General features: G+C 43.5%; 1 protein-coding gene across 1 annotated transcript in view; it reads right to left on the bottom strand.

Moving 5' to 3' along the window:
- The window catches only part of PLEKHG3 (pleckstrin homology and RhoGEF domain containing G3), a 203,415-nt gene that overhangs the window by 55,892 nt on the left and 130,670 nt on the right, over nt 1-16,853 (bottom strand). The window contains exon 14 of the mRNA XM_078662284.1: nt 400-761. Coding sequence (XP_078518410.1) covers nt 400-761 — 362 coding nt within the window. The remainder of the gene's footprint in view (nt 1-399; nt 762-16,853) is intronic.

Below are 16,853 nucleotides of genomic sequence, written 5' to 3'. Positions count from 1 at the left end.
GAGTCGAAGTATTTTAAATGTGTGGCTACTACCTTGACCAATTACCACTATTGATAATGCTAACTATAGAAAGGAATGTAGAGGACAGGCACTGCACAATATGTCTTACCCTACCCCCAGATATCAATCTCTTTTCTTGTTACAATTGATTTATCAAATGACAAAAATAAATCATCTTTTTTAAATGCATATTTAGTAATTCATCTGTCAATTAAGCCATGCACGTGCAGCAGATGTAAAATAAACTCAGATTAATTGCAGCTTTTGCTCTGGAATCTGAGCAACTAGGAACAAGTTAGTGCATTAGGATTAGAAAATGAGAAGTGGATCTGGGTAAATCAGCTGCAAGCCATGCTCTGCATGAATGTAAATCAAACTGATCGAGAGACAAACCCTCACCGTAGCGACCCGAGTGAAAAGCAAAGCCTTGGCCCTATAGTGCCAGCAATGTATGGCAGTCAGAAGAGAGCTGGCAAAATCTGCTACCTGGTCATCTCCCATTAGAATTTCACTCTCGTCCTCATCATCTGAAGCAGTGAATTCTGCACCCATGTCTTTTCCACTGGTGTCGCTCAGATTTAAATGTGCAGGGGAGTCTTTCTTAGGGGAGAAACCATTCACCTCATCCTCCTGCAGAGAGTCTGACTGTCCATGGCTGGACACCAGAGAGATGGCACTGGGTTGCAGGAGATCTCCAATGTCCATGAGCGCGCCTTCACTGTCTGCGTGCTGTTTGAGATTAGGAGCAAGGATTTCCATTTAGTCAGACTTTTACAGATCATTTTAAGACTGACACTTGTTTGATAACACCAGCACAAAAGGGCATATCAGTCCATTTAGTAAACTGATAAATGCAAAAGAGGTCTGCCTGTTTCCTCCTATCTGGAAATGAATACAGTAGTAATAATACAATTCAGAATGATTCTGCAGGTGCTGAATTGACACCTTTAATCTCCAACGTTACATCTCCGGTGTTCATTTTTTTAAATCATTCTCATCATCAACAACACTTTCTGACAATCAGATGCAATGTTTCCAGCTTATTCAGTGACCGTTAGCTACTGTACATGTGTGGCAAGTGACAGGAGTCTAGCAGCCAATGGCTTACAGTTCGAATCACAATATTTTCTCATAGTACGAATAGAATTTTCTCAGCAACCAGAAATTGCGGACACAATATTAGAATCTGTAAGAAGGTGAGAAACATCACATCACTTGAGACTTGTCAATCTCCCTTGTTACAGGAACACAATGAGCTTGATTTCAGCTTTAGTCTGATATCTCTGCTAAGTAGAATCACACTAAGGAGCATTGCTTATCATTATTAGGCCCCGCCTAAGGTAAGCTTAAGCAGTCTGTTGCAAAGACCTATTGTGAACAATCCAATACTTGGAGAGGGCTTTGGATCAGGCCATTACTCCTGATTGGATGGCTTGTCCCGCTTAAATCTCTGTTCCCTACTCAATGAATTTCCTCCCTGCTCTTCTTTTTATTCAGTGGCATGTTCCCTCCTACTACTGACATTAAATCTTGCACTGCAGTGCATATGAGGGGCTATTTTCCATCCTCTCTCCCTGGTCCTCCACCTTTTCCTCCCACCCCTTCTCAGCATTAGCGCACACTCACCTCCCTTTGCCTTTATACCACTTAAGCTCCATTGGCACCTGCCACTGTTTGGGGGGATGGCCATCTTAAAATGTTTAAAATTCCAAGATGGCACTTGTCCATGCGCCACAGGCATCTTTCACTGAATTTTCTTCGTTTTTAAGAAAATCAATGCAAAGATCCCCATCACCGATGTGCATGCATCCATCTTTGAATTCATTATTATGGTTTATGAAAATATGTTCAAAACTTGCCTAGCAGACGTGCTGCATCTTTTAATAGATTTTCTAAAAGCAAAAGAGAATTCAATCAAATATGGTGATGTTGATGTGCAAACATCTGCGGTGGCCATCGACAGAAAAATGACCTATTAGCAATGTTTGGTAATTCAGTTCCCTGCATTTCCAAACCTTTCTGGGATAGGTATTTTTTCTTATATAAACCCATTTAGAGGTCTGTCAATTCATACTCTGTAATAGCCTTCTCCAAAATTAAATAACAGACCCATTTGTTCAATAACTTGGTCACCTCCCTCGTTCACTTTAGACATTTAGCTGTAATATTTAATATTTGTGTAGCCTATGAAACAGGCTTTGCAGCCACACAACACCATTTTATTATTTTCTATAAATGGTGGCCACTAGGTCTTATGTCTTATCCAATGTCTTTTCTCATTGTGTCATTCCTATCATATATTTTGGCTCTTATTGGGGCAGAGAATGTGGGGTGATACAAATGTTAATTCTGTTATTGTTCTTGGTCTGTATATATGCAAAGCCACTATGGAAAATCAACTGTATCCATGCCCCTTTAATACCAAACTACTTGCGAATTGCTATTATAGCGAGACTAACTGCTCATTAAGTTCATAGAGTTACCTTCACATGCAAAAAAAAAACGAACCAAAAATGCCTTCTAGCTTTTCCTGCTTATCCTACTACTCTAGAAGCACCTTCGCATTTATCTAGCATTTCCAATTGGATTGGGAAATTGTTTAGTGACTTTAGGAAATTTGCTATCATATCCGCAATACTATCTTATAATTGATGAACTAGAAAAATTCTTCCCAAACTTCAGCTTCTCACCAGAGCATCCTAATTGCTTGACTTTAGCTATGAATATGCCTCAAAACGACCTGCCCAATAAATATTTGTATTTTTTCTTCCCCCGTGAATGGCTGTAAATGTGAATTTGCTTTACCAAATCAGAAACATTTTGTAATAAACAGCCCATGGAAAAAAGTTTCCAGTTTGGGAGCACATTGGGGTTAAGAGGCAGCATGGACCAGTGCGTTCACTCCCCCCATCAGAAACCATCCAACAAGATTCTCTCTGCGGAAGCAGTTGCCACCCCAGCTGGAAAACTGATAACTTTTCCAGGGTTTGTGACCGAGATTGAGGTTCACAAGCAATTGTAATTTTCCTGTGTGAATTGCAAAGTGGAAGGGAAGGTCTCCCTCCCTCCTGCTTGTAATTCTGGATTTCCAGAATAATAAAAAGGTGTTGTGTGGTCGCGAAGCCCATTTCATAGGATTTGTGACTACAAAAAGAAAAAAGCTTTACTACCTGAGGTTACCACATTTTAATGGCTCTGGAAAAGGCTAGGAAAATTTCACAAGCAAGGTGGCCCAGTATAGATTAATTTGCAAAGGTGGATTTACAGACACAAGTTTTCTGACTACTGCTCATCATCTTCAGCAGCAGTTCACTTAGATCATCTAATGCAAATGCTAAGACCAGCGAAGAATGAAGACTGCTGGGAGTAATTTGAATTTTCATGAACGGATGTAGCATGCAAGTGAACTTGAGCCTAACAATACCTTGCTGAATCCAGGAAAACAGACCTGTGTTTAACTGACCACTGCGTTAAAAAGGGCTGCCATTAAAGTGTGATAGCTCTAAGCCATCGCAATAGAGTTAACTCTCACCTGAGCTCATGAAGGTCAAATTAAATGAAGGAAACATTTGTGGAGTATGAGAGAAAACACAATAGCTGTGTCTGATCGTTATACCACCATGAGAGATTTCAAATCCTCCATGTCAGATGAGGTTGAGGAAAGTACCAAGCCCGTTCAAGACCAAGCTTTTTATATGCACCTTCACCCCATCATTAAATGTTATCCTCTTTTTTTCAACAAAAATCTCCTGCAAGGTTCCAACAATTTTGGATTGACAATCATTACCTAACTGTATGCACAGAAGATGGGCCTAGAACTTGGTGCCGAAGAGACCTCTGATGGACTGTTCCGCATTGGATCTTCAGTGCATCGCGTATCACACTGTGACTCTGACCGTATCTAATGATGATCATTGAAAACCTGCTATGCCACATGACATATTACCTGCTCTTAGCTGTTACAGGTTCTCCAACCGTATTTCACAGAATTTTCCTAGGTGTAATACCAAAATGTGACAGTTTCAAAGGGGTGAGGGCTTAGATACAAAGTGACACACAATCAATGGTGTCTGAACAACCACAGGCTCTTTGGTAGGCTTTCGTGGGAGGTATCCTGGCTGCTCAGAACACAGTGGTCCCCCAGCTTCTATACCTAACTCATCACCGGGGCGACACTGCCAGTCTGGAAGCAAATTTAGAAGGAGGTTTTAGACTACAGAGAGGACCATGCAAGGAGGTTTCCCAAAAGGTAGTATTGCTGGGGAGACCCTTCAAGAAAGTTTGGCAATCATATATGAGGGAGTGTAAAATAAAATTTCACTTCATTTAGGCGGCGAAGCAATACATTTTAACAAAATGAAGAAGTATGGCTGCACAAATTATGGTAAATTTAAGGTATTGAGAAAATTAATAAAAATTCAGGGAAAGGAGCGGCATTTCTACAATCAATGGAGTCATCAACACCCCGGAGATTCCCACATCAAGCGGAAAAAGGAGCTTGGTAGGTTGGACAACCTACATTTGGGAGGGTTTGTTTTTGGGTTTTCCTCCATTTCTGCCTTTAATTCTCTCATTTTCCTACATAATAAGCACAATGGTAATGCCCATTGTGCGGTTGTGAAACTGAATAAAGATTTACTGATTACAGCATCAACTGCTATACTCAAAATTTTATTTGTGAACTAAACAAATATATTAATTAATAGGGATCTGGTCCTGGGACTACTAAAGTAATCTGTATAGTAATCAACTGTACTTACAGGTGGAAAACTCATTGAGCTCAATGCTATAGTGTGTTTTAGGATTGTGGTGCTTACTGTCAATACTGTATTAATGGTGTGCACAAACTTTATTGCCCCTTAGCAAACTAATTACGTGAGAGTACTCATAACGAGAAAAGTATATTTTTTATAACTGTTGGTTCTAAAAATAAAACAACTATATCTGTGGATATAAAAACAATTGGCCTGGAGTCAGACCTTGAGTGTGTGAAACCTTTTGCTGACTGAGTGTGTACGACAAATGCTTTACACTGTCCTCTGGTACTGCCTTACTGCTCGTCCAAGCTACCACTTTGGAGAGTAAGGACAGTTCGGACTTTAACCTCTGTTATACCTTTGGGGTTTGTGGACTCTATACACACTGTACTACCTTATTGTCCAGTATGTAGAGCCACTTTCTCACACCGGGGGCATTTTGAAAATAACCCTCCACACTGCCCCGGGGACCGCCACCCCCCTGGGGCAAAGTATGAATAATTGCGGGGGGCACATGGCCCCCCTGCAGCCCCAGGGACCGCCACTCCCCGGGGCTTAATAGTTTAATGTTGGGGGGCCCCTAAGGCCCTCCTGAGCCCTGGGGACCGCGACCCCCTGGGGCTTTTTTTAAATGAAAACATACCCTGTGTGGGGGGCTCAAGCCCCCCCCATACGCCCCAGGGACCGCCACCTCCCGGGGCTCTAAATATTTAAAATGGGGGTCCATGACAGACCCCCTCAGCCACGGTGACCACCACCCCCCGGGGCTTTGGAAAATAGTGGGGGGGGGACCACCAGGCAACGGGGCTTTGCAAAATGGTGGGAGGGGGCCAAAGATGGCTCTGGGGACAGCCACCCCCCAGGTACGGCTCCTGCAATGTCCTGGGGTGCCCACCCCCGGGACACTGTACTGTAATATGTGACATCATCAGCAGTGCATTGCGGACGCGCGAGTTATAGGTAGATGAACTAACCATAACAGGGGAATTTCAATGGTTTTGTACGAGTGAAATGTCCAGCTAACTATAACGCCCCTGAAACCTATGTTTTTTTCTGTGAATTTATATTATATATATATATATATATATATATATATATATATATATATATATATATATATATATATATATATATATATATATATATATATATACTAGCAGCCTGTCCCATCGTTGTCCGGGTATGAAATAGAATGTGTGTATTTGGCAAGGGCAATTTATTTTAAAATCTCACGGCAGACAACATTTTTTGTTTCATTAGAATAGGGACGGAGAAGGCCCAGCTGCAGCCCTGGTTGATGTTAGCAGGCGCGTGTAATTGGTGTAGTGATCCGCCGCCTGAGCCCGGCTACAGCCCTGGTTGATGTTAGAAGGTGCGTGTAATGTTGTTGAATGAGAGAGTTATCAGCCGCGGGTAAATCCGTTTAATGAGAGAGTTGAGTGACAGCAAGTAGGAGAGGCTGCAGTAATTGTCCCCGCAGACACGCTCATTTGCGTGTTCCCCCGCTTGAGGCCCAGATGCAGGCCTGTTTGATGTTAGCAAACGCGGGTTCCCCCGCTTGAGGCCCAGCTGCAGCCCTGGTTGATGTTATCAGGCGCGTGTAATTAGTGTACTGATCTGCCGCCTGAGCCCGGTTAGAGCCCTGGTTGATGGTAGCAGGCGCGTGTAATTTCGTTGAATGAGAGAGTTCAGTAACAGCATGCAGGAGAGGCTGCACTAACGTTACTTACCAGGCCTCCAGGTGAACGTGTTTGTCACACCCCCAGCACATGGCCACAGCAGACGATCTTCTGATTAATGTACGATCCACATGGCATGAAGGGCGGAACGTAGCACACGCCCCCAGCGTTTCTCACGCCCCAGCATGCCCCTTGATGCGGCGCAATTGCGTTCACATGGCATGAAGGCCCGACACATGCCCCCAGCGTTTCTCATGCCCCCAGCGTGCCCCTTGATGCTGCGCAGCAACGTAATTGGCGCTTGTATGTACAACTCACATGGCATGAAGGGCGGACACACGCCCCCAGCGTTTGTCACGCCCCCAGCACACCCTCCAGCCCACAATGTGATGGCCGTACCACACGCCCCCAGCGTTAGTCACGCCCCCAGCCCACGCCCACAGCACAACGCAGACACGCCCACAAGGGACTACTTTGCTGGCATGGTTCTTTTACCTTTTAAATGTATAGAGGAGTTGGCCTAACGGCTAAGGCGCTCGACCTCGGACTTGGGAATCTGGGTTTGAGTCTTGGTAACGACGCCAAACATCCTGTGATTCTGGGCAAATCACTTAATCTCCCCGTGCCTAACAGAAATGAATGTGTGTCCTCATGTAACGTAACTGGTGCTATGTAAAGCGCTCTGATACCTGATTCAGTTTGGGTCAAGTTCGCGCTATATAAAACTCTGCAAAAAAAAATAAAAAATATGGAGGCCGTCTGCATAGCCTATGTCCTTCTGCTGCAACTGCCCTTTCCAACGCTGTATTGGATGTTGTGATTGGTGCTGTGGTTACTGAGATTACCTGCCTCAAAGGTTTGGGCTCTCTCTTTATAATATTAGTATGGATATATATATAATTTTCTTAAATAATTGAATTTTAACTTAATATCACTGCACACCTACTTCATTCATTATTGCTATTATCTTGTTCACAGTTGTGCTTATAACAGACGTAACAGTTAGTGAAAATAATGCAATAGCTACATCTGTTTTCATGTATTCAGATGTACTAGAGGCAGTCTTGTAAGTTAACTTTATTTCGGTTAAGGACTTTCTTGCTTTACTGTTTTGAAGAACTTTTGTTAGATTGGGTATCAGCCAATGCAAACGTTTAAGTTCAACTGCCTTGGAAGCAAGAGAGTTAGACCTCCCTACTTCAGCAAAAAAATAAATAAAACAGTACACCTACCGAAAAACCTATATACTAACTTAGGTAAGAGGAACAAAAGGGAGTTGAAAGAACATTAGAATTTGTTCTTCAGGACAGAAGAATCTCACTAAGTAGGATACTGGTCTCCCAACCATGAGAATCACTTGATCACAATGAGTAAAATTGAGTTCTTAATGAGTAGATGCTTCAACACTTCCTAGAAGGAATTGCATTGTGGGTAATCTAAATGAAGGCACAACGATTAAGAGTTATGGTATGATGAGAATATAATTCAAAAGGAAAGTCTGGGGATCAAGTGGCAGAACTAAAGCACTAGTGTGGCCGCCCTGCTATGAAGCAGATGAAGTCCTTTATATTGTGAATGGTACAGTGTTAACAAAATGAAGGTTTTCCACCAGGTGCTTTTTACATAACATAACAAATAATGACACTGAAACTCAAGCTGTCGATGATGGCACTTTAGAACCTCAAGGTGGACACCACACATTTGTTTTGAGTATAGAAAAGTAATTTTCCTCTTGTGCACCACTGACCTGCCTTAAGGGACAATCACAGTCCTACGATACAAGTTGGGCGCATCAGGATGGGGCAACACAGCCCCGTCCTGATGCGCCCAACACCTGGCTTCTTCCAACACACTCCCATCCGTGTATCCCACCATTCAAATATTCATAATCCTAAGTGGCATTGTGTAGCCCCCTGCATCCCACATCACAACCTCCATGTATGGGTACCACCACACCTCTTCATAATCAAGAACATGAAAACTAGTCTCAAACCATCCCCATCACTGGCTGCTTCTGCTGTGCAAGAGAGCAGAAGCAATCAAGCCTGGAAACATAACTTAATCGGGGGTACTGCAGAGGGCAGACATCTTCCTGCTCGGTGAGTCACTAAAGAACTGGAGAAGGTAGGTGATGGCAAAAGCAGGAGGTGGATAACCCAAGTACCATTTTCTGCCATTCCTTTAGTGTCACATGACCCAGGGGACACTACAGAAGGGGGCAGAAGCTGCGCTGAAAGAATGAAAAAATACTTACAAAGCAAGAGGTGTTGTTTTGCTACATAACTGGTCACTTACAAGTTATCACTGCGGTCTGTAGGCACCCAGAAGAAAAGGGGCTAGGGTAGAGCGTGTTTGTCCTTTGATTCCCTTAGGTTTCTAGAAGCCCTGGTTATAGAAGAGCATTGCAAAAAATGGGGTTGGTCAGAGTTGAAGAATTTCAATTGGGCTTATAGAAAGCCAATTATGTAATTTCAATGTTCACACAATCAACAACTTCGTTGTAATTCAACTTAAGAGTATGTTCTTCATTAATTTAGACAATTCAATTCAAAATATATTGGCATTTATTTTAAGCAAAGTTTCAATCAAATTGCAGCCAAAGGTTCATTATAACGACATAGTAGACATGTAATTGTAAATTCATTACATTCGAAAATTCAAAACAGTGCTCTCAGTGAGAAGGGAAGGGGTGAGTGAAGTGAGTGGGACACGGTAAAGGTGTGGTGACATTTTTGTGGCATCATTTCGCAATTAAGAAGCCTTTACACTAAAATCAATTAGCAAAGGTTCCACGTAATCATCACACATAGAGGGCGAGACACAATCTCTTTTTTCAGTCCTATGGTGTGAAGTAAGCAAAGCGTAGTTCTACGTTTCGACCCCTGGATTACGCTAAAGGGTTGCTTTCAGCCTCATGTTGGGGTCTTCATCAGGAAAGGGGGGGGAGAGCCTAGGGGGCAAGGTAAACACTTAATTTAGTATGTATCAGTGATTGTGCGTTTGTTTACAAAGGGGTTTAAGAGACCGGGGATGTGGTATTACCTACATCAATAGACGGTCGACGTCTGTGCCGTCTAAAGCGGGGCCATGGTGCTGCTCCCAAAGTTTATCTGAAAAAATAATAAATTAAAAATCGGCGTCAGGGTGCTAGTTAGTAACAAACTGCCAGAGGGTGAGTGGTCGAACAGACCGGGACTTACTTTTACGTTGTACTACTTGGCATAGTACCGGAAAACGCTGTGGGCATGTCCCTCATTCACGGGGACCTCAAGTGCTCCTTAGCTGTTGGAAAAGAAAGGTAGCGCATTGAAGCATGCCGGGCAAGGGCATAGATTGGCAGACAAAGTCCGCGAGAAGGATTAGTTATTGAGTTTTATGGTCAGGCAGGAGGGGTTAGCATCTTACCTTAGGACGGGACCGCACTGGGTAGATTCCCGTTCCAGCTGCGCGTTGCATCCGAGTGAAGACTCGCGGTGCAGCCGCTGGATGCCGGTAAGGCGAAAAAGGGCTCGTTACAGACCCCCCCTTGCAGTCGTCATTCCAAACTCAGTCCAGAGTAGACGCTCCCTTGATTTTTAGAATGGTTCCGCCCTACCTTCGCGCTGATTGGCCGTCTGAGACGAGCCCTTTTTCGCCTTACCGGCATCCAGCGGCTGCACCGCGAGTCTTCACTCGGATGCAACGCGCAGCTGGAACGGGAATCTACCCAGTGCGGTCCCGTCCTAAGGTAAGATGCTAACCCCTCCTGCCTGACCATAAAACTCAATAACTAATCCTTCTCGCGGACTTTGTCTGCCAATCTATGCCCTTGCCCGGCATGCTTCAATGCGCTACCTTTCTTTTCCAACAGCTAAGGAGCACTTGAGGTCCCCGTGAATGAGGGACATGCCCACAGCGTTTTCCGGTACTATGTCAAGTAGTACAACGTAAAAGTAAGTCCCGGTCTGTTCGACCACTCACCCTCTGGCAGTTTGTTACTAACTAGCACCCTGACGCCGATTTTTAATTTATTATTTTTTCAGATAAACTTTGGGAGCAGCACCATGGCCCCGCTTTAGACGGCACAGACGTCGACCGTCTATTGATGTAGGTAATACCACATCCCCGGTCTCTTAAACCCCTTTGTAAACAAATGCACAATCACTGATACATACTAAATTAAGTGTTTACCTTGCCCCCTAGGCTCTCCCCCCCCTTTCCTGATGAAGACCCCAACATGAGGCTGAAAGCAACCCTTTAGCGTAATCCAGGGGTCGAAACGTAGAACTACGCTTTGCTTACTTCACACCATAGGACTGAAAAAAGAGATTGTGTCTCGCCCTCTATGTGTGATGATTACGTGGAACCTTTGCTAATTGATTTTAGTGTAAAGGCTTCTTAATTGCGAAATGATGCCACAAAAATGTCACCACACCTTTACCGTGTCCCACTCACTTCACTCACCCCTTCCCTTCTCACTGAGAGCACGGTTTTGAATTTTCGAATGTAATGAATTTACAATTACATGTCTACTATGTCGTTATAATGAACCTTTGGCTGCAATTTGATTGAAACTTTGCTTAAAATAAATGCCAATATATTTTGAATTGAATTGTCTAAATTAATGAAGAACATACTCTTAAGTTGAATTACAACGAAGTTGTTGATTGTGTGAACATTGAAATTAAATAATTGGCTTTCTATAAGCCCAATTGAAATTCTTCAACTCTGACCAACCCCATTTTTTGCAATGCTTCACTGACCCAGGTCTGGAGTTCGTAAGGGCTAACCCCTTTTTGTACTCACACTCTCAGAGCAAGAGGATTCTTGCGAGGGTTTTCGTTCTTTTGAAACAATTTTGATTAATTCACTTTGCGTATAGTTAGGGCTTCATCAATATGGAACTTGAGACCCTCTCGTATACAGAAGACTACATTAAGACCCTAATCGGGGGTGAAACGGGAACTGCTTTCCTAACCAGTGATACTCGCAGTGTGGACCATTCCCTCAATGAGAAGATCACTAGACTTGAACGCCTAGAGAAGAAACTAGTTAGAACCAAGCTACATGGTCACTTACTAACAGGTTATCTCAGAGCAAACATCATACCTACCGGACTACAGGTCCGGAACGAACCAGCCATCTTCGTGGATAACCCGAAATTTAAGGAGGGATTCAGTTTCGTGGCCAACAACTGCTCCCGGCACTGGATGGTGCTGGGAGTTGAGACGGCCAAAGATCAAGTGGAACAACTGACGAAAGAAATTGACGACTTAAAGGCGGAGATTGCCAATCATTCGGCTTTCTCTGACGCTAAAGAAACATTAGAGAGACTAAAAAAGACTCTAAAAGACTTTGATGTTGAGACCCAGACAAAGAAACTAGACAAATTGGCCAAGGATATTAAGTATTTTGACCGGAAAAAGACCTACCCTTATCTGCAACCAGACTACTATAGGCAAGACAACCTAGGCCGTTTCTCTAATAGAGGAAGGGGAGGATACAGGGGTGCAAGAAGGTATACCAATTTCTCGGATTCCTCCTACAGTGGTGACAGCGAGAACGACCAGAGCGCATCCAGTGCAAACTACCAACAACAGGAACAATGGTACCAACCACAGGAATACCCACAAGAACACCAATCCCCTTTTTTAGAGGGCAGCCAGTGGAGACCACCCAGAGGAAGAGGCCGAGGGTCATGGAACAACCGCCCCAATCGAGGCAACCAACAGCAGAATTGGGACAGCGGGAGACAGCAGGGCAACACCCCCAAGCAAGTACGTTTTCAGCAAGAAGACCACGGGGAGAGGAGCACGAGGAGGAAGACGTACAGGTGGTAACCAGGGCACCTGATAGAAGTGATCCCATCATAAATCTATCTAAATACACACTCACTGAAGATGAAAGAAAGATACTGTGCAAAGGCCTCTCCTTTGTACCGACCTCCTATCCAAATAAATTCAACATACAAACTGAACTCACCAGGTTCTTCAGGAAAGTAAGGCTGAAATTCTTTTTCAAAAACAAACCAACTCCAGCCATGACTGCCTTCACCAATCTGCGACCACCGTCTACGTTTATGCCTTCAATGGCTTCAGTTGCCCATGAGATACTAACTTATGAAAGTGTGGTCATGAGAGATGTCTTCAAAACCATCAATAAAAAACAATACGTGAAACAGAACATCAGTGGCGGTGAGAGGAGCGCCCTCCAATCGTTGAAAAACAACAAATCTGTGGTAATTAAGCCGGCGGACAAGGGGGGCTCTATAGTCATACTGGATGTGGACGACTACAAAACTGAGATCCAATCCCAACTCACTGACGGGGTCAGCTATAGACCGGTGGCAAGGGACCCTACCAGAGAAGTACGCAAAGACATTGTGACTATTACAACACAAGCATTAGAAATGGGATTCCTTTCCAACAAAGAGTTCGAGTACCTCAATGTGAATCACCCTAGGACTCCTACTATATACGTACTACCTAAGGTACACAAGAACCTCAACAAGCCACCTGGACGACCCATCATATCAGGATGTGGCTCATTGATTGAACCACTTTGCAAGTACGTTGATGTTTTCTTAAAGCCCCTAGCGGAAGCCACCCCGACTTATTTAAGAGACACCATGCAAGTCATCAACCTCTTCGACCATAAATCATTCAGCAAACAGAACCAGATTCTTGTGACCATGGACATCGTCTCGCTGTATACCAGCATTCCGCAGAGACCGGCTCTGGATTGCATGAGGAGAATACTTAATAGACGGGAACAACCTACACCAGTCCCCACGGAGTTCCTGATCGAATTGCTTGAAATTGCAATGACTAAGAACTTTTTCATTTTCCAAAACACCTATTACATACAGAGTAAAGGAGTAGCCATGGGCGCTGCCTTTGCACCGGACCTAGCTATCCTCTATATGTCTGAATTTGAGCAAGATTGCATCCTTTCACCAGACAACCCACACAGGGAGATGATAACAACCTGGCATCGTTACATCGACGATGTTATAATGATATGGACTGGTGATGAAGACATCCTCCGAACTTTCTTATTCTGGCTGAATAACCAATCCTTAGACATCAAATTCACGATGCATATGGAAAAAGAGTCGATTGACTTCCTCGATATAAGCATCAAGGAGAAAGATGGATACTTATACACCACTCTCTTTCGTAAACCATCAGAGAGAAATTCTCTCCTACGCTACTCCAGCCACCACACGAGGGGATTGAGAGACAACCTACCCTTTGGACAGTTTTTGCGCCTTCGAAGGAATTGCTCACAAAAAGAAGACTTCTTTAAGGAATCAGATGAACTCATCAACCGTCTGATTGACAGAGGCTATCCTAAACGCCTAGTGAAGCGATCCCGCAAGAGAGCCTGGTTCCAGGATCGATCAACCCTACTTGAAACCAAGAAACGAGCATCGTCAGTTGAACGCATATATGCGTAACAACATTCTGCACCCAGAGTAACACTATATGAAAAAGTGTCAACAAACATTGGGGTCTAGTGGCAGACATCCTTGAGGTGCCGGAACCTCCAATGCACGCCTTCAAAAAAGCGAGAAACGTCAGAGACATGGTGGTACGATCTTTGCTTGAAACTCCACAGGCACCCACGATCCAGAGCCTATGGAATTTACCGGAAATTGTTGGACACTTCAAATGCACCTCCTGCAAAGCATGCCCTATGTGCTGGGAGACCAAACAAATCCAATACAACAATTTCACTATCAATCTCAAGTCGCTGACCAATTGCAACACCAGTGGAGTGATCTACGCAATTTTGTGCCCTTGTGACCTCATGTATATAGGTCAAACTATACAAAAGGTCAAAAACCGTATTTTTCAGCACTGCAGCAGAATCCGTTGCTCCACAACCGGGGCTCCCCTGGTGGAACATTTCAAAGAAAAGAATCATACACCTGAATCTCTACGCTGGCTAGTGATAGAGAAAGTCTGCCTGGGACCACGGGGAGGCAACTTGACCTCCATCCTTAACACCAGAGAATGCAAGTGGATGCAAAAATTTCAAACCATAAGGAGAGGACTGAATGAACTCGACGCGAATTTTTCCCAGATGGCCAGTTTGTGTCCAGAATGAACACTGTGTGTCATCATAGACTCTGAATTCCCTCACACAGCCATCTGTTCCACATAAACTGCCCTTCAGTACACTAGCTGAATAGTGGTTACTTATGCTATTTTACTTAAATCCCATCACAATATAGTTTATGGCTTTCTAAATTGCTCTAGGTCTTTTGCTACGACCTCGCACACACAAGGAGTCACACCATTACCTGTATATTCATGAATGATCGCATGGTTCTGTTGTGAAGGCTACGCTCAATCCACCACCGCCCTCTTAACGTACCACAACTATCCATACATGAATGTGTTCTGATTCTGGACATTTGTTATTTTATAAGGTACATTGTTTGAAGTTGCACTTTTTAACGTACCTCTGAACCATAATGATGTTCCATATGTTATTGTTCAAGACTTGCTTTGTCTAAATCTCGATATGGTACTAGGCTCACGGCAATAATCGTTTGTATACAAGTGTTTTATAATACATTACAATTTATGTGTGCAATTATGATTGTTCGATTAATCCTAATTTGTGTCTAAGCCATTATTTAAAACAACACGGGGCTAGATTGAGGCTGTCTACTTTGACAACCGATATAGGTTTTTACAGACCCCCCCTTGCAGTCGTCATTCCAAACTCAGTCCAGAGTAGACGCTCCCTTGATTTTTAGAATGGTTCCGCCCTACCTTCGCGCTGATTGGCCGTCTGAGACGAGCCCTTTTTCGCCTTACCGGCATCCAGCGGCTGCACCGCGAGTCTTCACTCGGATGCAACGCGCAGCTGGAACGGGAATCTACCCAGTGCGGTCCCGTCCTAAGGTAAGATGCTAACCCCTCCTGCCTGACCATAAAACTCAATAACTAATCCTTCTCGCGGACTTTGTCTGCCAATCTATGCCCTTGCCCGGCATGCTTCAATGCGCTACCTTTCTTTTCCAACAGCTAAGGAGCACTTGAGGTCCCCGTGAATGAGGGACATGCCCACAGCGTTTTCCGGTACTATGTCAAGTAGTACAACGTAAAAGTAAGTCCCGGTCTGTTCGACCACTCACCCTCTGGCAGTTTGTTACTAACTAGCACCCTGACGCAGATTTTTTATTTATTATTTTTTCAGATAAACTTTGGGAGCAGCACCATGGCCCCGCTTTAGACGGCACAGACGTCGACCGTCTATTGATGTAGGTAATACCACATCCCCGGTCTCTTAAACCCCTTTGTAAACAAACGCACAATCACTGATACATACTAAATTAAGTGTTTACCTTGCCCCCTAGGCTCTCCCCCCCCTTTCCTGATGAAGACCCCAACATGAGGCTGAAAGCAACCCTTTAGCGTAATCCAGGGGTCGAAACGTAGAACTACGCTTTGCTTACTTCACACCATAGGACTGAAAAAAGAGATTGTGTCTCGCCCTCTATGTGTGATGATTACGTGGAACCTTTGCTAATTGATTTTAGTGTAAAGGCTTCTTAATTGCGAAATGATGCCACAAAAATGTCACCACACCTTTACCGTGTCCCACTCACTTCACTCACCCCTTCCCTTCTCACTGAGAGCACTGTTTTGAATTTTCGAATGTAATGAATTTACAATTACATGTCTACTATGTCGTTATAATGAACCTTTGGCTGCAATTTGATTGAAACTTTGCTTAAAATAAATGCCAATATATTTTGAATTGAATTGTCTAAATTAATGAAGAACATACTCTTAAGTTGAATTACAACGAAGTTGTTGATTGTGTGAACATTGAAATTAAATAATTGGCTTTCTATAAGCCCAATTGAAATTCTTCAACTCTGACCAACCCCATTTTTTGCAATGCTTCACTGACCCAGGTCTGGAGTTCGTAAGGGCTAACCCCTTTTTGTACTCACACTGGTTATAGAAGAGGGCATGTTTGAAGCAAGAACCTTCAAGAATTCCTTAGGGTCTGACCCAGGATCATGTTAGAAGGCATCAGACACCTTTGTGAGGTCAAAGCAATTGGCAACTACCAGAAATATTTGTGCTATATATTATCATCTAAGGAAGAGATGAGTACAATTTTAATCGGTTGTTTACACTTTAGATAAATGGCTTAATTTGTCGATGGAGGACCACTTGTCAATGAATACAAGGGGTGACACTAGTATACAACTACCTGTGAAGTGTAACATAATATTAAAAATGTTGAAGTTAAATTGATGGATAAAGTGAGTAAGCGGGCCATGTCCTATCTCAACTCTTAAAGGCATTGTGAAGTCAGTTGTTTTCAGCATAACAAAAAAACTGCACAGAAACATTTCAGTCAAAGAAAATGTTTACAAAGTACTGCCACGAAGAATTGGTATTTTTGT

The sequence above is a fragment of the Lissotriton helveticus genome, chromosome 9 (genome assembly GCF_964261635.1).
Source record: "Lissotriton helveticus chromosome 9, aLisHel1.1, whole genome shotgun sequence".
In the NCBI taxonomy this organism is placed as follows: Eukaryota; Metazoa; Chordata; class Amphibia; order Caudata; family Salamandridae; genus Lissotriton; species Lissotriton helveticus.
This window is presented reverse-complemented; position numbering and strand designations above follow the sequence as displayed.